This window comes from Gymnoscopelus braueri (genome assembly GCF_963280865.1).
Source record: "Gymnoscopelus braueri genome assembly, chromosome: 8".
NCBI classification, from domain to species: Eukaryota; Metazoa; Chordata; class Actinopteri; order Myctophiformes; family Myctophidae; genus Gymnoscopelus; species Gymnoscopelus braueri.
Genome location: NC_137609.1, coordinates 47,794,613 through 47,817,013, shown reverse-complemented (window position 1 = coordinate 47,817,013; position 22,401 = coordinate 47,794,613). Strand labels below are relative to the sequence as shown.

At 42.0% G+C, this 22,401-nt stretch overlaps 1 protein-coding gene across 1 annotated transcript; it reads left to right on the top strand.

The window, feature by feature from the left end:
• Window positions 1-19,974: 19,974 nt before the first annotated feature.
• LOC308090892 (uncharacterized protein) lies at window positions 19,975-21,821 on the top strand (the record flags this gene model as incomplete). The annotated part of the gene is made up of 4 exons (XM_080436165.1): window positions 19,975-20,040; window positions 20,226-20,309; window positions 20,597-21,490; window positions 21,792-21,821. 4 exons carry the CDS (start codon window positions 19,975-19,977, stop codon window positions 21,819-21,821), a joined length of 1,074 nt encoding a protein of 357 aa, XP_080292291.1.
• Between the last annotated feature and the right edge of the window lie 580 nt (window positions 21,822-22,401).

Here is a 22,401-nt window from a genome sequence, read left to right as displayed (position 1 = left end):
ACACACATTATTCACCATGCAGGTCACCATCCTGTTTTTGAAGAAATCTATGGCTATAAACCGATATCAGGCAGAAAAAATACTTATGCCTGAAAGGTCTGTTTTCTTGAAAATACTTTTTGTTGATGACATAGATTCTAAATATTACAGATTCTCTTTAAAGACATGTAAATATATGTGTAACTTGATTTTGTGAAATAATCCAACATAATTTTTTTTCCAGCCAAGAAGAAGTGGCAGAAGAGGTATAGTTATTTGTTACTATTCATGATGGATAATTTATCCACTCGTGCATGTTTATCCAGTATAAACATGCATGAGTTCACATTTTATCATATGAAAATACCATACATACTTGTGAGACTGTACAACGATTTAAGTGATTTTGTATTGTTTATTCCACAGACTGACAGTGATGACTAAGAAAGTGTTTGAGGTATGTGTTGTATAGGTGACGTATTTTCCAATTGAATAAAAAGGCTTGACGATATTAATGACTAAAACATTTTGTCTTGCAGTCGGAGTCAGATAGACGGATCTCAGACTGCAAAAGAGTACACATGGTATTCAAACATCACGCACAGTGTTTCGAGAAAAATAAGACAAGGAATATCATAATATCTGAACATGATGTTTTAAAAGAGGAATAAAACGTTGAGTGAGAACTAAATGTGAAATTGATACTTTTGTCAATTGTTTACAAGCTTACAAAAGAAACAAAAAGGATTTGTTTGAATGTATTGACTTTTGAGGACTGCATACACCTCTGTAACTGAAATAAACAACATTAACAATATAATCAGAATCCAGTCTTTATACTTTATTAATACAATGGTTTTAAAATTGCAGTCATTTTAAAATTGCATTCATTTCATTATGTTGATGGTATTTATTTAAAATGATTTAAGGACGTTTGGTGGTTCATTCGTTTTGTATAAAATAACAGAAACCTTTGAGGACAAAAAATGTCGATATAAAGGACATTGTAAAGCGACTACGTGAGAAATAAACTTTAAAGTCGCTGAGAGGCGATGGGATGGGCCATGTTGTCAGACGCGCTCCGCTCCACAAACAAAAGGAATTCACTGGGTCCAAAACAATGCGTTTAAGGGGTTTTATTAAAGAAATGTGAATAACTCAAAGAGTGCTCAAACATAAAGTAAAGTAACCACAGCGATCAACATAAATCCTCAGCAGGTGGTTGAGAGGTACAAGAAGGTGCTGGGCCACTTCCAGAAGGGCAAAAATCTATCTGAGAGCTACAACGCCGTGGACGTCAACAGAAACACCATTACAACCAGCGCCTCCATTCCAGAGCTCGCCATATCCGCACCAGATAAATATGCTGACGTTCTGCAGGGCTATTCTAGGTCGCAGAAGCTCGATGCATTTGTGAAGGCATGTTCAAAGGTCCTCAGTGAGGACCCCGAATTGATGGTCAAGGTAGATAAGCTTAAGGCCGAAGGGAAACTACTCCCCATCTTAAAGAGAACATAATCTCCTTTTTTTTTCCGATCACAGTTTTAGGGCACGGTCACACCACACTTTTATTCTACCTAGCACTCCATTTACCTTTTTAAATACATTGGCAGAATTCACCCTTATAGTTGGAATACATTGTGGTGTGACCATACCTGAAATAGTTTACCTCCAGTCCAGATATTTAAATTGTTTTAAAGGAGTGTGTTGGCTGCTTAATACAAATGGAAGTTCCTGGAACTGTCTTCACTCACAGGAGGTTATTGGGCATCATAAATATTATAGTAGCTTATTGAATTACTCCTGTCTTGTGAAGTGAAGACGGTGTGCAGGAAATGAGTGAAGACAGTGTGCAAGATTTCCTTCTTTTATTTATTTCTACTGCACTGATTTCCTGTCCTGGTGCTGAAAAGAACCTTATATTGCACTGATTGCCTGTTCACTACAAAGGGCGTTGTTCAAAGTGTGTACATTATTTTATTTTCTCTTCTATTGCACTGATTTCCTGTTGTGGTGCTGAAAAGGACCTTATATTTGCACTGATTGCTTGTTCACTTCAAAGGACGTTGTTCAAAGTGTGTACATTATTTTATTTTTTCTTCTATTGCACTGATTTCCTGTCTTAGAACAGGCGTTTACATTTGATAAGAAAATGCTCCGTTCGACTGTCATTTTAAAGGAGTAGTTCACCCCAGAAAATGACTTAGTCTTTCAATACCACCTTTCAGTCATTGAATGGGAAGACTGGCTTGCAAGGAAACACTGTTATGGCCCCTTAGGTCGTCTACTGCATGACATGCGGGTCAGAGGATGAGTCAGGCAGGGACATTTCTACCTCATGGTTTTAAGGAGTGTGTTGTTTTTTGAAAAAATGGAAAGCCCTCCCACCGTAGTTTTTTACACATTCCGAAGCCAATACTTTGATGACCGGGGGAGACTCGGGTATCTTCTACTGACTGATGACCTAGTCATCAAATTAATGAGGAATGTGACAAAACCATGGGCTTCATGGGTGTGTAATTGATTGAAGATTGGTTGTGTGTGAACTGCTCCCTCTTTTATTTTTTATTTTATTTATTTATACATTTAAAGCGTTATCTGTTTGTTTATAAACAAATATATTTCATTTGTTTAAATGAACGTGAGCTGTTTAGATAAATGTTTTACATTTATATTGAAATAAAGTGTTAAATGCTGTTCTCTATACCTTTACACCTGTCACATTTATTGTGCAAGATTGTTTAAATCGTTCACTAATCATTGTGTTAAACGTGAAATAATGTAGAATACTTGGTCTGTAAGCCAGTCTCTTGGACCTATAAGACCATATCAGAGCTACATGACACAGAGTTGGGACAGGGCACACCATAACATCTGCAAATGGTTTATATATTTCTTAATCCGTAGCCCTGTCTTACAAATCATTTGCTAAACATGAGAATTCTAGTAATGTGTTGTGTCAGCACCGAAGGCTGGGAAGTTCGCAAGAGGTAAGTAGAAAGTCCACATTAATAAATGCTTTATAAAACATTACTGATGCATCTATAAATAATTGGTATATGTCATCAAGTGCCCTAATGTAAAGTGAAGACAATTCATTATTTACAAATGTTTGTTAAATATGAACAAACATGGTGGCGACATTAACAAATGCTTGTAAATAATGAATAGTCATCACTTTACATTAGGGCTCTTAATAACATCTACTAATGGTTAATAGATATTTAAGGAATGTTTTGTAAAGCATATGATAACCATAAACAAACTTTGAGGTCACCTTAACTGACAGTTGTAAATTATGAATAGTCATCACTTTACATTAGGGCTCTTAATAACATCTACTAATGCTTTATAGATATTTAAGGAATGTTTTGCAAAGCATATGTTAAACATGAACAAACATTTCGGTCACATTAACAGACATTTATAAATACATTCCTAAACATTATTTTGTGATAGCTAAAATCAAGATTAAATAATGATAAAATGATTTATAAATGTTCTACAAACAGCTTGTCTATGATTACTTCTTTATCTACAGATTGCTTATAAATGTTATATGCATTTAGTTATAAATGTTTAAATAATAATTTACACATGGCTTACTCATCAATAGTTAACTAATTACTAATAGTGTATAAAAGATTGTTAGCGTTGGTTATACATTATTTAGTAAACATTTACAAATGTTCATGTTTAAAGATTCTACAATGTTATTATACATTTTATAATCATTTACAAAGGCATATAGATAGCTTGTAAATGATTAGTAACTTATCTACAAATAGCATATAAATAATGTATAATTTTAGTTACAAATGATTTATTAATCATTTACAAACGTATATAAATGGTTTATTCATGATTAGTTTACTATTTGCTAATGTCTTAATAATAACAACATATAAATGATGTTTAAACAGTTTGTAAATGTTTAGTTACACACTTACAAATGTCAATAAACAGTTTGTTCATGTTTATTAATCATTTACAAACGGCTTATAAATGTTAATAAATGATTTATAACAGGTCGTTATTGTAAAGTGTTACCAAATGTTCTACTACCTTTTTTCAATGACGAAAACAAAATAAAAACTAAGCTATGATGACTAAATATATTGACAATTTCGTCAACAAATAAAAACTAGACTAAAATGTTAGACAGGGACTAGTTGAGAAGAAATCCAGTAGAACTAAAAGACAAGTCATTTTATGTTTGGTTGCGCGTGGGTGTTGTGCTCTGAAAATAGCAGATCTACAAGCTCACAACGTGTCGTGCTGCGGCGTGTTGTGAGCTTGTAGATCTGCTATTTTCAGCATGCAACCAAGTGTAAAATCAGCCATTACGACACCATCAAGGCACGCCAAAATACATTTTAGTCGACTAAATCAACTGTAGATTTAGTCGACTAAAACTAGACAAAGAGTAAAACATTTCAAATGACTAAAATATGACTAAAACTAAATGGATTTTTATTCAAAAGACTGACTAAAACTGTCAAAATCAACACTGCCACGCAGGACAGACCAACGGACCAAGACCATGTTTGCGCCAGACACCCCCTACCAAGGACCCAGAAGAAGGTTCCCCATCACTTCAGCAGCAAGAGGAGCCCCTCAACCTCCAGCTGCCCGCAGGGGGGACAACCAAAAGAAGCGTGGCGAATGGCAGCCGCTGTGTCCAGGGGAGAGTGCTGCGCTGAACACCCTCTCCCCTCCCTCTTCCGTTCCTCACGTTCTGGAGGTCGGGCGGGGTGTAGTGGCCTCGGGTCTCACGTCCCACAGCCCAGCAAAAATGCGGTAATGACCTCTGGGACAAGTGTCAAACTCGTCGCAGCCATGAAGGAGAACCTGCACAAGCTCCATCTGCAGCATCCAAAGATGAAGATCATCTTCTCTGCCAGCACCCACAGATGCAGGTGGAAGGCTTGTGCCAATCCAGTGTTGAACAGTGTTATAGCTACGTTTAAGTGGAGTGTAGATCACGCTCACATAAGGTTCGACACTCCTGGCCTATTTCTGTATGATGGAGTTCATTTCACCAATAGGGGAAATCATATTTTTTTGCTGAGTACATTAAAGCCCAACTTCAGCCCCACAGTAAACAGTTCAAGTCTATAGTTGTAGTGCCTTTACCCATTCTTCTAGCCCACCAAGGAGAAGAGAGGTCTGTCTGTCTGTCTGTCTAATTGTCTTACTTTCCGACTGACTGTTTCCCATGTTGTTTATGCATGTCTGTTTTTCCTAATTGTACAGGAACCACGAGCGACGACCTCTGGGTGTGGGGAGCCCCCCAAGAAGCGGCGTGCTGGAGACGTCTGTATTCATCTGTGTGTGTGCGTGCGTGTGTCCATCTGACTGTCTGGTTGTCTGACTGCCTTTGTTTAATCTCACCAGGTGGAGCGTCGCGAGGAGAGCCGCGATACCGCTGGTGCGGGGAAGGCTTCCGGAAAGCGGCGTGCTGGAGAGGTCTGTATTCATCTGTGTGTGTGCGTGCGTGCGTGTGTCCATCTGACTGTCTGGTTGTCTGACTGCCTTTGTTGAGACGGGTATTGATGCAGGCTGGAGTATCATGTCTCATTCCTCCACTGTCATTCCTCCACTGTCAGGGAATGGGCGTGTACAACGGCAATTCTACAGGGTCAAAAAGCCTAACGCATATAAAGATGGAAAGCGGGGAGGGATTTCAAACCTTTTGGAGGGAGACGGAGAATGAACATGGCGTCTACAAACGACATGCTGGCTGTTTTTAACCAAGACAGCTCCTGCGGCATGACTTGCTGATCCTGGACCAGCGACGACAAAACTGAACTGGTGACACCTTTCACTGGTGCAGTGAAGAAACCTGGGTTTGGAAAACACATGGATTTAGTTTAGAGATTTTCATAGGCTGGTGGGAGTAGTGGTGGACGGACGGATGGACCGACCGACAACACCATCGACTGCTGCCAACTCTGCAGCATCTATGGAAGACACTTTCCAATAGCTTTCCATCAATTTGCTTGGGAGTGCCAGGAATTGAACACATTTTCATCGTGTGGTGTAAAGATTCAGCGAGCAGCAGTAGCGTGAGAGAGCAGCAGTAGCTCCCTTGGGAGTGCTAGCTGTGCTAAAGCTAACCGCATGGACTAATAACAAACAATTAAAGAGTAGTAAAGTCTAGCTCGGTGTGGCTCGTTTTCAGCCAGGATCCGGGTTGGATTAGGCGGGGCTACTACCGCAAGAGCAGGGAACACTCCATCCAAGAGCCCTGAACTCTCTACGGGACCAGTATTCTGCATGATGGCGGCAGCAGCCGGGCGTGGGGCTGCTAGCTTCTCCGGCCGTACTAAGCCTGAAGTTTACCGCACGACAGATAATAAGGTGATTGTGGAAGATTGAACTATTGAACTTCCTTGTCATCAAAATGAAAACTTTGAATCATGATGACATTGTCTTGCTGGCCTCAAATAACTTCAACTCGGAGTGGATCGAAGCCTCGAAGAAACTACTGTTTGAGATGTGTCCTCAAACGGTGCAGCGCTGTGTTGCTCATAAAGGAGTGCAGAAGGATGCAAACAACATAAAAACATGCTTGAAGGTGCTAAATGAATGTGGGGAGAATATACCAAGATTCGTATCCCACTACCTGGATGAACTCCCACCAGTATCATATGACCACATTGATGTTTCGGCATTGCTGGGGCGGATGGAACAGCTGAATAAAGATATGTGCTGTGTGAAAAAAACGCTCGAAGCTCAAACAGATGCCTGTGAGGGGCTACGGGCGACAACCATGGCCATCGACGACAGAGTGTCGGCAATCGAGAGGCCCCGTGGACAGACCAGCGTGGACCCAGGGGCTGGGTACGTGAGGCCATGCAAGAGACGGAGGCCTGCAGCTGAGAACGCCGACCAGGAGGTAGCAGTGGCTGGAGGAGGCTCCAGCAGCGTAGTGGGAGTTGTGTCTACACCACAGGCACCTAAGTCTCCCCTATGGTCCCGGGTCGTGAAGGCAGGACACCGACGCAACAAGGCGACACCAGAGCAAATACCAGCTGCACGTCAACGTGGAATACAAGCACCACAGAAACGGGAGAGGAAGAAGACGCCAGGTATTGTTGGAACCGGCCCTGTGAGTTCTGACATACATGTCATAATAAACACGAAGATGGGAAGCTAACATGCTAGCTGTGTATCTGAAAGAGAAACTTAACCGAACAGTTACTTGTCGGAAGATTGAGTCGCATTATCAGAGTAGATTCAGCTCATTTCACATCACTGCTGAATGTAATGAAGTGGCTGAAATGTACGACCCAGAACTGTGGCCAGCAGGCATCTATGTGAGACGATATTTTGAGCCAAGACGGCCAGCTACCAGTGGGTCGCTTATAGGTGAAAACACTACAACGAATAATATAAATAAAGTGATCGCTCCTGTACAACACGGGGATCAGTCATCTACGGATGAAAATGCCCGTAGCACATAAACAGTATGATGCGGGTGGTGTCTTATAACACACGGGGCCTACGTGTGGGGCACAGTGCTGGTGACAAAGCGAGGCGGCTGGTTGTGGATAAACTATTGGAGGAATGTGACATTCTGTGCTTACAAGAGACATGGTTACCTAAACAAGACCTAGAAAAGCTGAATTCACTGCATGCTAACTTTCATGGAGTTGGAGAGTCTACTACTGACCTCTGTGATAGAATAGCTCATGGTAGAATACCAGGTGGTGTGGCGATTCTCTGGAACAGTAAATATGATCCTCTGGTTACAGTGATTAGACTAGAGGTAAACTGGGCCATTGGTGTAGAGATCAAGTATGAAAATAGGTCATTTATTATTGTAAATATATACACACCTTATGAATCATATCAAAATGAAGACGAATATCGCAATAGATTGGCATTTATTAATGCATTCATCAAGGACAATGCCACAACCAGTGTCTATATCATTGGTGACCTGAATGCTGATATATCGGATGACAAATCTCTGTTTGGAAAATGTTTACTGCAATATTGTAATGATAATAATCTCATATTGACAAGTAAATCACTATTACCTGAGAAAACAGGCATGCAAACAGCCCCGAGGTGAAAAAGGTGACAACATGTTGTTTTCTTTCGGGTCAGGTGTCACACAATTGCCCTATTTGGGTTCAAAAAGGTGACTGTAGCTGAAAAGTGACACTTTTGCATGTCTGAGAAAAGCTATACATATATTAGTGAAGCATGGCATACAGTGTCATGGCTCGACCATTGTATATGCACAGCTGATGCACATGCTTCTGTTGATAACATAACTATCTGCTATGATCTGGCCACCACAGATCATATCCCGATTATAATGACCCTAAATGTTGAAAATATCCCAGCTATAGCTGTGGATAACAGTAAAACATACACAGGGAGGCTGGATTGGACTAAGCTAAGTGAGAAGGATATTAATCACTATACCTCACTCACAGACAAATCATTAGACTCTGTTAGACTTCCTAGAGAAGCCATGCAGTGCAGTGACATCAACTGTAAAAATGTGCATCATTGTAGAGATTTATGTTCTACTTATGATGTTATCATTAGCATTTTAAATGCCTCAAGTAAGGGTCTTTACAAGGATAAGAAAAAGGAGTTCAGTATAAAACCAGGTTGGAATGAATATGTGACTGAGCTACACACTGCTGCTAGAGATGCTTTTAAAGTATGGACAGAATCAGGTAGGCCAAGACAGGGGTCTGTGTTTGAACAGAAACAGGCCACTAACGCCAAATACAAGTATGCTGTCCGATTCATCAAAAAAAATGAGGACACAATGAGGGCTGACTCACTTGCCAAAAAGCTGCGCAACAACAGCTGTTTTGATTTCTGGCAAGAGGTCAAAACCTTAAACAGTAGTAAAACTCCCTTACCGTCATCCATTGAAGGTGTGTGTGGGTCTTGCAACATTGCAGAACTGTGGCGGCAACACTATTATGAGCTGTTCAACTGTGTTAAGAGTGACTCTTTTCTGGTGGAGAAGGTTGACCCCACTGAAAATGTAACAGTTAGAGCTGAGGAAGTCTATAACACTATAATGAAGCTAGAAAATAACAAAGCTTGTGGCCCGGATCACATCTCAGCTGAACACTTAAAAAATGCCAGTCTGAAGCTTGCTCCTATGCTTGCTCTATGTATTACTGGTTTCCTTAACCATGGTATCTTACCAGATTCCATGTTAGCGGTACTACTTGTGCCAGTTATTAAGGACAAAGCTGGGAAAATAAATAGCATTGATAATTACAGACCCATTGCTTTAGCTAGTATACTCTCCAAAGTATTGGAGAAAATCCTGTTGGACAGACTGGATAGGTATATTACCACAGCTGACAACCAGTTTGGATTTAAAAGGAAACATGGCACTGATATGTGTATTTTTGCTTTAAAGGACATTATTGCAAAATATAGAAGCCAGAATTCCACCATGTTTCTGTGTTTTATTGATGCTTCTAGGGCATTTGACCGGTTGAATCATTTCAAGTTATTTGACAAAATGTGCCAAAGAGGGGTACCCAAGTACATTATAAGGATACTAGCCTTTTGGTATGTACATCAGACTATGCAGGTGAAGTGGGGAAATACTGTGTCCGAACATTTCTATGTTGGTAATGGTGTTAAGCAAGGGGGGATTTTATCTCCTCTATTATTTAATTTATACATGGATGGGCTGTCTAGGAAACTGAACCAGTGTAAAACTGGGTGTGTCATAGGTGACTCTGTAGTCAACCACCTTATGTATGCAGATGATTTGATTATCTTTTCCCCGTACAGTGCAGGCTTACAACAGCTTCTCAGGGTTTGCTCCCAGTATGGCATTGATTTTAATATTAAATATAATGCCAAGAAGAGTAGCATCATGATTGTGCGAAGTAAAGATGATAAAAAGGCAGTATTTCCTAATTTTATTCTCAGTAGCAACATACTACTTGTGTGCAGTGAGATTAAGTACCTAGGACACTGTATCCGATGATCTCTCTGATGACAAAGACATCCATAGACAAAGATGCAAATTGTATGCCCAGGCAAACATACTAATGCGGAAATTTCACAAATGCTCTGTACATGTCAAGGTATCACTCTTTAAAGCATTCTGTACACCATTGTATACGGCTCACTTATGGAGTAACTACAAAGCTAGCAGCATGCGAAAACTAAAAGTAGCATATAATGATGCTCTACGGTTGCTGGTGAGGGTACCAAGATGGCACAGTGCCAGCCAGCTGTTTGTAAACCTGGGGGTACCTACCTGTCAAGCCCTGTTAAGAAATTTAATGTACAAATTCATATGTCGTCTTGAAAAGTCTGACAATCATGTTATTAAGATTTTAATTAACCCTGTCAAAAGTTCTACTCGGTACTCTTCCACGATATGGAGACATTGGCGTAACAGCCTCTACGGACTTTGAAAAGCTGTAGTTGGACTGTTTTATGTGTTTTTTTATTTCTTTTTATTATTTTATTGCTTTTACTGTGTGATTGTCATGTTTTGCTATATGGACCCTGAGTCTGAAATAAAGATTGAATTGAATTGAATTGAAAACGAGGTGGGTATATTTTTAATAAAAATAAAGCGTTTAAACTCTCAAATGTAACATTTTAGCCATACAGATAGTTTGTAAAGTTACATTTAGAACGTAGTGTCCCTTGGGTTAACGCACATCTTTATTTGAAGAAAACGTAGTGTTGACATTGACAAGGAAGGAATGAATGAATTACTTTATTGACAAGATTGTGGTGATAGTACAGCAAATACAGATTCACAATTTATGTAAAGGTATGTCCAAAGGATTTTTTTACAAACAAATCTCTTTGGGCTTGTTTACATTGCAATCCTGAGAATTCATTGGCACATAAAATGCATACAGTTCAAAGCAAGTATTGATAACAGAGTGATCAATGATCCAAAGAAAGGTAAATGTGTTTTTTTTTTGTTAACTAAAGAAATAATGAATCGGTGTAATTTTAATTGAAGATTTGTGCACATATGATTATCAACTCAAAGTGCCCTCTTTTGGGATCATGATAGATTTGTTCTCAAGCTGAAATCAACTTGAATGAGACAGGCGATGTCATCATTTATCATTTTCATTTATTACTGTTCCTCAAGTCATGACCATAAAATGTAAATAGCTAGCCTAGTTGGTTTACAGACTTTATGTTCAGGACAAAGTGCAGAGACACTGCACATTTACATTGCTACATTTATTATTATTACAAAGGTGATGGTAAAATACAAATAGTTTTTCCCCTCCATTTTTGGCCATGGATTCTAATGAAACGTATGATTTGTTATTTGAAAGGTTTCCATGAGCGTAACAAATAAATAAATATAAATATGTATATAATACCTGTAGGCAAATTTCTATTGTACCCCTATTTGAGAAACAGTGCCCTAGACTAGAGCAGTGGTTCTCAACCAGTGGTCCGGGGACCACCAGTGTTCTTTGAGGGGGTACCAGGGGGTCTCCAGCAAAATTAGTTAATATAGCGTCGCAATCATATTAACCACTTAAACCTGCATATTTTATATAAATATGTATATTATATATATACTTTGGCTATTCAAAATGGCAGATATACAAGCTCATAGCGCTGTGCCGCGCTATGAGCTTGTATATCTGCTATTTTGGAAAAATCTCTGGCACAAATTTTGAGATGGGGGTCCGTAGTCAAATACATATGATTTTGGGGGTCCTTGACATGGAAAAAGGTTGAAAACCACTGCCCTAGAGCTATTAACAATTTAAAAAACTGTTTATTTTTCCTATATTGTTCCTTCAGGTCCATAGCAGCATTTTCCTCAAAACAAACCCACCGCCGGTGACAAAATGCACAGTGTGCTGTGCCCGGTTTCACTGCCCCCTTTGCCCCACTGGGCTCTACAAGTCTCAGGCAAAGTGCAAGGTCTTGCAGCACTTGGAGGTGCATAAAAAGAATGCACTCCAATCTGAAGGTTAGTTACCCTCCATTAGCTTTGTGCTATTCCATTATCGTTTGTTTGTACTGCTGCTAAGTAAGCTTACCCATAATAATGTCACATACTAGTATTAGGAGTGTATATAGGGTTTATACTTCCTTTCTTTTAGTTTTTTCCTTTCCTTAAACATTTGGACTGACCCACCTCCAAACAATATCTGTTTTTTAAAGCCAGTCCATCTCCTTTTGTTAATTTCCTTGGTTTCCACCTCTATCTACACACTCCAGGTTAGGACTTGATTGACACAATGAGCACTTCAATCCCAAGACCTGTCTAGTCTGTAACACTAGTTAGTTTAGTTTAATTTCATAGGGAAACCATACAATGGACATGATGCTTTTGTCTCTTTATAGATTTCTACATAACAAGATGCCATCAGGCCTGCAGGACTGGAAGCAGTGGCCATTTCCACTGCCCTTTCTGCAGTAAAACAGTAATCAGAAGGGAGGATGCACAGCGGCACTTGGAAACGTGCCGGTCACTGTCTGTACTGGTGAGTGAGTGAGTGAGTGAGTGTGTGTGTGTGTGTGTGTGTGTGTGTGTGTGTGTGTGTGTGTGTGTGTGTGTGTGTGTGTGTGTGTGTGTGTGTGTGTGTGTGTGTGTGTGTGTGTGTGTGTGTGTGTGTGTGTGTGTGTGTGTGTCATTACTGCTATATATTTTACATTACTGCTATATATTTTTTAATTTATGAAAAATATATATATATTTTTTTTATGAATATATTATTGATATAGAGTTCATTTTGGTTTATTTTCTTCATATAACTTAAAACAAAGGTATTACTGCGAGTTTTTTATATATATTTTTTGATTTATGAATATATTATTAATATAGAGTTGATTCTGGTTTATTTTCTTCATATAACTTAAAACAAAGCTATTACTGTGAGTTTTTTATATGTATTTTTTGATGTATGAATATATTATTAATATAGAGTTGATTTTGGTTTATTTTCTTCATATAACTTAAAACAAAGCTATTACTGCAAGTTTATTTTTTGAGGGGGGCGTGGCTTCAACGGTTCAGCCATGGAGGAATGACAGTGGAGGAATGAGACATGATACTCCAGCCTGCATGCATACACTCTTGCCTTTGTTTAATCTCACCAGGTGGAGCATCGCGAGGAGAGCCTAGGTACATGCGGCACTCGCAATGCGCAGCCAGACCCCGGGACTCCACCTGATGTGGTCCCGTTTCGACATGGTGACCGGGAGCCAGGGATTGGTCTACACGGCAATGGCGATGCACGAGGCCGTGTACTACCAGGGCAACCTGGGACAACATGGTATTGACAACAAGCCAGCACTGGCTAGCGTCGTGGCAGAGCAGGAGGAGGAACCCATGCTTCTATTCATGTAGCTCTACTGCGACAGCCCACATACCCACCAGGTGCCATTCGAAAGACACCCCATCTCTGGCGCGGTGGCGACCTGTGGCCTTTGAGTTCAACAAACACCCGTCCAACCGTTACATTTTCTTTTCTTTTTTTATGGTTTTGTAAACATGAGGAAATCATCAAACATTCTGGCTTTTATAAACTGGATTTCTTGGTCTATTGGATTCTACATTTGAAACACCACTGACATGGGTAACACTAACCGAGCCATATGGATAGCTTTTGGGGTGGATCACAGTAAAACATCTGTCCCACATCCTGTGATGCCGGACAGGCAGCTGTAATTTACGCCTGATGTCCCCCATCTGGTAAAAAAAAAACCTGAGGAATGCCCATGTCCATGGACACACACTAACAATTCATGATGTTGTGGAAAACGATAATTTGCCCTCTAACCAAGTGTCAATAGAGCATATTAAGGATCTCATAGACTTCCAGGAGGGGATGGCACTAAAAATGGCCCCAGACCTGTCTAGGAAATCCATTGAGCCTACCCATTTTGAAAAGGTTGGCCCTGCCATGAATGTTTTCAGCCACTCAACTAGTGCTGGGCTGAAATATATGGTGCAGAAAGAAAGACGACCCCAATCCCATTTAGCAACAGCATGGATCTTAGAGGAGGTCAATTACTGGTTTGATCTAATGTCCTCCCGCCAACCCAGTATGGCACTGAGCAGACTAAAGATGGAGGAGTATGGGAAGGCCAAAGTCTTCCTCAAAGACAAGACTAAAGATGGAGGAGTATGGGAAGGCCAAGGTCTTCCTCAAAGACAAGACTAAAGGTGGAGGAGTATGGGAAGGCCAAGGTCTTCCTCAAAGACAAAACCAAAGATGGAGGAGTATGGGAAGGCCAAGGTCTTCCTCAAAGACATAGTCGATCTGTTCTGCAAAATTAAGCTGGTTGGAAGCCCATACAAACAGGGGTAGTAATGCGGCGACCCACTCTATTCTGGCAATACAGGAGATGCTAGCGCAAGGACAATAGTTTGTCCTAACTGCTAGGTTTACCCAGGACTGTCTGTAGAATGTATTCAGCTGTACACGATACAGAAATCCTGCACCAACTCCAGTGGAATTTCATCAAGCACTGAGATTAATATCAGTTGGTCAGTTAAAGCAACTTTTTACAACAGTAAAAAGTGGGAGCTACCTGGATGACGACAACAACATTTTAATTGATTTCCTGGACACAGTGGAGCCAATCGAAATGACCACAGTCAGAGTTTAGGAACTGTTGGAAGACAGAGCTGCACCCGAATGCACACAAACTGAAAAGAACGTTCTCTTCTTCCTAGCGGGCTACATTGCTCATAAAGTTGGTGTAGCGCCCAAGTCCTATACTTGGGTGTACTTTAAGTGTAGTGTCAAAGTCCTATACTTCTGGCACTATACTGGTTGCCGAGGGAGTTCTGACGTGTGGTCCATATACAAACTGATGTCCACAAGTGTCCGTTGAGTTAATAAACAAACTTTTTATTCTTAGTAGCCTTTGTGCCAATCACTCCAGCATACAGTAAATAATAACAAATAAATAAACAGTCAAACGCACACAGACCTCCAGCTGTCATGTAACACAGTCGAAAACTGTTTGCCTCTGCCACTGGCAACACCTGCTGCTGATTACAGCCCTGTTAAATACATAGGCAACTTGGCCTTGACCAAGCCCTGCAGTGACATCATCAATTAACAAGCAATTATAACAAGCAAACATATACATGGCTCAAATGGCTCTTACAGTTGGCATGAATGTAAAACAGCAATGACCGACAGCGAGTGTGCCAGTATTGCTTGGGAGAACAGCACTTTACTGGTCCTGAAAGAGTACAAAGCTGGTGCCCTTTGCCGTCCCTCCCCAGAGATGTTGGACTTAGTCCACCAAGTAGAATATCTCTTCAGCCGCAAGAGAAACGGGGGCCGAGCTCATGCCTCCTTCAATGCATGAGAGCCAACTGACCTTCTTGTCACCTGACAGGGGAGAGTTTCCCCGGTTGGACGTAGCGCGCTGAAGGAACACGTTATTCCAACCAGGAATTCCCTTCCCCTCCATCAGGCGCCCCGGCTGTCATGGGGGAGGCGGTATAGCGACCAGGATTACTTCATGTTTTTGTGAGGGTATTAACTACCCTAGGAGACACGGGGAGAACATGCAACGTCCACACAGAGTAGGCCCTTTCACCAAACCCAGCAGCCTAGCTTCTTCATCAGCTCCCGTCATCAGCAAACCACCAAGAGTACCCAGGCTATCCAACACACTGCTCGTTGCTATAGAAGCAGTAGGCATTATCGTAGTTCATCCAAACACGGCTACTCTAGTCAGTCACTCACTCAACTCAGCTCCTTGCATGTCTCCATCTAGTTTTACACACCCCAGCAACACGCCTCCACCACCTGAATCTGCGTTTGTCAATGAACTGAAATGGACAGTTCTTGTGTTTGCTGCATTTCACATCACAAATGGAGATGGATGGTGACAGCTGACAGGGCAGTGAAGGATCCCAGGACACAGTCCACCTTGATCCTCACAAGAAGTGAAGATGACTACCGTGATACAACAGATGAGATCCCTCCTGTAGAGAATCCTCATCCTCACCCATATGGAGTTACATGTATGTCTTTATTAACCAAACAAAGGAGAACAACAACAGAAACAAATATAAACAGAGCATTTATTTTGAATAAAAACTAATTCAAACAGCAAGCAAAAAATAATAATTTGCAAGCCAAAAAATATATATTAACAGAGCTGCATGGGGGCTCGTCTTTAAGGAAATTGATGGACCGCAGAGTTGGGTTCATTTTGTGTCTAGTGTGTCAGGGGATGCAGTTACACACTAGTAGAGGAGGTTCCACAAACAAGAACACTAACAAATTATTATTTGTCAGTTGTGTGTCCCAGGGGGGAGAGCTTGGTTATTGGAGGCTGTTTTTTTTTTTTGTGTAAATTCTGTTCCTGGTGTGGAGCATAACTAGAATACTTTTGGAGTAGCCTTTCCCGGTAGGGTTGAGCAACTTGTCCTTCGGGCCTTGTTGAGTTTGTTATTTTAGTTTGAAAACATGACATGACGTACAAAATACAATAAAGATACGGAAAAGGCTGCATTCTTCAATTGTTACAGTTATTTCTTTAGTTAGTCATAGTTATACATTGTCCATGGGCTGAAAGAAAGATGACCACTTTTCCCAGTTTTTTTTTAATTTGTCCTCTTGTAGTCTGATTATGAAAGTTAGTCTTTCCATAGTGTATATTTCCCCTATAATGTCCACCCAATTGTTTTTTGTGTTTTCAACACCCGTTGTGTATAGTACGTGTGGCACCATGTGGTTCCAATCCACAAAATATTTGAAACTGGGTCTGCATTCTACACAGTGATGGAACGCTGCGCTTGCACTCTTATAAACCTGCGACCTGCACTGGAAATTGGAGCTATTTGCCGACATCGTCCATCCAGTACATCCTGATGGAGATGTGGAAAAGTCTCCAATACCTCAAATCTCAAAAAACTAAAAGGAGCCTTCTGCATCTTGAAGACGTTACATTTGAGACTGAAGGTTCTGTAAAAATTGCAGACAGACCTGGATACACGTTGCTCACGAGTGAAATGGACAAGATATGTTTCGGATTGGTGGTCAACAAGCTAGTCACCAAGACAAAGTACACTGATGGTAGAGAAGACGAGGAAGTCGAGTGCAGTGAGTATAATTGATATGATATAAATGCAATGTAATCTATGTGATGTAGAGGTGTCGTCGTCCCCCCCATAAAAAAACGTACTCATATGACAACTGCTCTTAATGCGGACCTGGAAGTACTGGCAGCTGCTAATCTCGAAACTTGGATATTTGAAGCGGGAGAGATCTTCCGGTACATTGTGGATGGAGTAGTGCCTAGAGTCTAGACACTCTACCAGCAACCATTGCACGCATTTGCATGTCTGTTTTCTGTCACAGGAGCCTTGCGAGGAGCTTGAAGAACCATGCGGGTTTCCGGACTACTCATTTGAGTCAGAGTCACAACCATTAATTCTGCAAGACAGAATCTGAACATAGCTCAGACACAATATGAAGCCCTTCACATGAAACGACATTAGAGGAAAGAAAACAAATCTCCACTTCTTCTGTCTATCCCTAGCTGGTTGCAGGGACGCAGGGTGTCCTGGACTCTGCTTAAATGACAGTTAGGGCAGCTGAGGAGTTATCCTCGTGAAGATGAGGTAAGACGACGTTCGGCTGTGAACAGTTTTAATAATGAATAAAGAAAGACATGTCAATTTGGGTGTCCTCGATATGAAAATGTTTGAGACTCAATTTGCCCACAGTGAACCTTGGTATCAGACTTGATCAAATCAAGATGGAGAGGCTCAACAGTGTTGACTTGATTCTGTTTTTTTTTTCTTCCCAGGAATAAGATTTTGATCTTTGGCCTGTTTGAGGAGACGGCCCTGGCTGCCTTCCTGTCCTACTGCCCTGGCATGGACGTGGCACTACGGATGTACCCACTCAAGTAAGGACCAGGGACCTATGCTCAGGCTTTTGGTTAACAGCAGTGGGGGTTGGAAGTTGTTTGGTGGAATCATTGCTTCCCATTGTCTCTCTATCATTCTCTCTTTCTCTCTTTCTCTCCAGGCCCAGCTGGTGGTTCTGTGCATTCCCGTACAGTTTCCTCATCTTTGTTTACGATGAGATCCGGAAACTCATCCTGCGCCGGAACCCCGGAGGTAATACAACACACACGCGCACACACACACACGCACACGCACACACGCACGCACTCACGCACGCACGCACGCACACACACACACACACACACACACACTCATATACACAAAGAGTCCTCTGCTGCGTTACTGAAGCAGAGAGATTTATAACAAAAAACTAAGAACCAAGTCTATCCACACAGCAAAATGTGCCAAAGTTTGCTTATAAGTCGCATGATTACCAGTGGCCTATGGAAAGGTCTTGGTTCATTATATATTTTTTGTCTTTTTTGACTTTTTACATCCAAAACCTCAATTCCTCAATACATGCAGTGCAGACTTCTTAGTCATTGTAAATGACTGACCTCAGGTCTGTAATGTTAAGCAATATTTATGAGAAGAGGGGAGAAAAAAACAACTGTGATTGTATTAATTAAATGCAACTCTGACAATATTATCTAAAGACATGACATGATTTATTTCAGTACTAGTTCAAAATACAATTCAATGTAAAATGTATTCATAATAATAATAATTCATAAAACAATACAAATAGTTAATAGAGGGAATCTTCTAACTCTTTGTCTGTCTCTTTGTTTCTCTTCCCCCTTTCCTTTGTTTTCTTCTGCAGGCTGGGTGGAAAAAGAGACATACTATTAAATTATCAAACCATTCTTTACTTCTCACCCCGTTCCTCCCCTGAGCTCATCCCCCCTTTTCTCTGCCCCTCTGTCTCTTTCTCTCTCTCTTCTCTCTCTCTCCTTCCCACCCCCTCCCACCCATCCATCTCTCCTCGACACACTCAAACCATACAACACCCCCCACCCTCCCCTCCTCTCCTCTTCACCATCCTCCCATCTCCTTCTACACCTTCTTCTAAAAACGAAAAACAAAAAAAACACACACTCACACGAAACACCAAAACAACGAGAGGACCAACGACAGAGGAGGAGAGAAGAGAATGGGTGGAGTGTGGCCCCACCCCTCTCATCCTTCTTTCTCTCGTCCTCTGTCCTCCTTTTTTTTAACAGCATTATTCTGCCACTGGTTGTACTGTTCTTTGAGATCACCGTTGTAGATCCACTCACTCTTCATATAGAACTGTGTGCTCTAAAGCCTGATTTTATACTTAGTCGAACGGCGGCGTTGCGCGCAGAAGATAGCCGATCCGCCTATGAATTAAATACCAAGGCCCTCATTGGAAACAAGTCCGCAAGGACTTTTATGAACGGACCTGTTAGACAAAGTATTTTAAATGTAACTGTGCTGTTTTACATTTTTTTGCCTAATAAAATATTCAATCAATCAATCAAAAGATCCGCAAGCTTCGAGCCACAAAATAGCCGATCCACAAGCCGACCCACAAGCACGCAAAATGCGTGCGCTTATAGATATAGATATAGATATAGATTTTCTGCGCGCGACACCATAGTTACGACGGAAACCACGCCGCTGTGAATGATAACGACGGTGAATTTAAAACAAAAGAAGCCCTGAATGCTAACCCCATTGAGGCTCACTACTTGGTACTACTACCACACGGAACACCCAAACAATGGCAGCTCCCGTCTAGATTCCCAACCGGCTATATGAGCGGGTGGGTGGCGTCCATTTATAGATTCTTCTTGTTTTGTTGTAGTTTTTAGTTATGGTTTTGTTTCCCAACCTCCCCTGCCCCCGCGCCCGCTCTGCCCTCGATCACTGCCATAGTCTGCCACATTCCTTCTCTGCTGTTTAACTGCCATTCTCTCTGTCTGTCTCTCCCTCTCTCTCTCCCTCTCTCTCTCTCCAGCACTCTCTTTTCACTGCCAGTCTTCTATTACAGATCTATTACTTCCTCGATATGAAAATGTTTGAGACTCAATTTGCCCACAGTGAACCTTGGTATCAGACTTGATCAAATCAAGATGGAGAGGCTCAACAGGCCCAAGACCCCCAGGATGCTCAAGTGGAAGAGGAGGTCCCCAACCCAGGTGAGGATGAGTAAAACTGTATTGAGTTCCAATACTGTTGTCATATACAAGTATCTACATTGTGAGGGCAAAGACACGCTGGCTAATCCATGCTGTTATGGTTTCCGAGGTCCAAAACAAAACCTTTTTCATGTTAGTTAGTGCAACAGGGGGTCATGACCTTTTGTCTTTTATTTTCTATCCAGGGAGAGGTGCTTTACAAGGTCCTGAGGAACTGTTCTGATGATGACACCTGGGAGCCCGAGGCCCATGTGGAGGACTGTCGTGAGGTCCTGAGGAATTTGAGAATATGGGAGTTCTAAGAGAAAGAGCCCCAACCCTCCAAACACTTATTCCAGCCTCCGCCTCCCCCAAACCCCAACCCCCCTGACCCTTTTCCTAGCCTCCACCTGACCTAGACCTGGGTGGATGGGCGGTGCTATCAATGAAGTGCCATCCAATTAAAATCGACAGGGAGGTGTCAGGGGCGTGGTCACTGACCAAAGGGAACATCCGGTCTAGAACGGATATAGAGTATCTCACTTCAACCTTCATCAGTTGAAGTGAGAGACATCAGTCAGCTCAGCAACGTGAACATGTTATCTCAAAACCCCAAAACCCATGTCAGGGGCCTCGGTCATGCCACGGACAGGGTCCTAACCCCTGTCAAGCCTCTCACTCATGCCAAGGACCAGGGCCAAGTCCCAGCTCAAACTCGTGTCAAGGCCCTCGCACGTGCCAAGGACCCGGCCCTGTCTCTAGTCAGTGCCATGGCCCCAGGTCATGTCACGGCCAAAACCCGGGATCCGGGCCATGCTCGGGCCCAGGACTGTGTAGCTCTGACCAAGGCCCGTCATTCCCGTCCTTGCCAGACAGTCTCCTGACTGGAGGCTCGTCGCTTCCCTCTATTCCTGATAGTCTCAACTCCTCCTCCGCGGGCCTGCCTTCTCTACCAGACCTCCTCAGCCCCATGCCGGTGTATCCCGCCGGGGTATTGCTGGTATGCAACAGCTGCGTGGCATACCAGCAGCTCATGGACGCCCAGTCGCCCATGCGGAAATGGGCCCTGCGGCGGAAGAACGAGCCGCCGGAGGCGCGCATTCATCGCCTGGCGCGCGAGCGCACTGCCAAGAAATCCAAGCGGGCGCACGAGTCTGAGGACGAGCGGGAAATTAGGAGGTTGCGGGACCGCGAGGCCAAGCGGATGCAGAGGTTGCAGGAGAGCGAGGAGCAGCGGGCGCGCAGGCTACAGCGAGACAGGGAGGCCATGCGCATGAAGCGGGCCAATGAGACGCCCGAGAAGAGGCAGGCCAGGCTCATCCGCGAAAGGGAGGCCAAGAGGATCAAACGCAGGCTGGAGAAGATCGACCCGTCTCTGAGGACACAGATAGAACACGACCCTGCCGCCATGGCCGCCCTCACGGCGGACATGAGTCTCTTTCAGTTCCCTTGCCCGATGCCTGTCGAAGAAGTGGAGATTTGTTTTCTTTCCTCTAATGTTTTTCATTGTGGATACACAAAATAAAACGGGTATATTTCTTGGCTCCTTAAGTCTGTCGTAATTGTATATCCCATTGTTGCAACGCAGGCTATGTTTACATGTATACGATCTGGAAAATAGACCCCAGACCAACCTTTTTAATTTCATGGACCCCCAGTTTGACACACTTTAGGCCAAGGACCCCTATTTGATTCTCATCTCTGGTACCCCAATCCACACTGTAAAATGAACTGTGTTCATTTAACTCAATCTAACTGTCAATCATACCTAGGGACGCAATGGAATGGATATTGTCCTCTAGTTTCATATTCATTTGAAAGTTCTGGCAGAAAACGTGCGTTTAGTAAAATATCGCCGGGACAAGGGACTACAGTACAAGGGGACTTTACAAAATGAGATAAAAGTAAAAAGTAAAAAAGAAAATAAATTGATAGGCCATCATCATCAGGAGCCTCACGTATAAATGCACAAACAGAGCTCAAAACATTGTAGTCCAGTTTCTCCGTAAACATTTGGCTGAGGGATTTATTTATATTTTTATAACTCAATTTGTATTGAAAGAAAAAATTGACAGTACAAAATACAATAAAGATACGAAAAAGGCTGCATTCTTCAATTGTTAGTTATTTCTTTAGTTAGTCATAGTTATACATTGTCCATGGGCTGAAAGAAAGATGACACTTTTCCCAGTTTTTTTGTAGTTTGTCCTCTGGGATTTTAATGAGGGAATGCACTTGCCACTACGCAACCAGACAGTACATACACTTATATACTTTGTTATAGGGAACAAAGGACTTGGTGAAACATTTCCCAAACAACAGAAAAGGTGTAAAATATAGTCTGTATGTCTTTCAACAGCATATTTTTTCCTTTATCTGCTT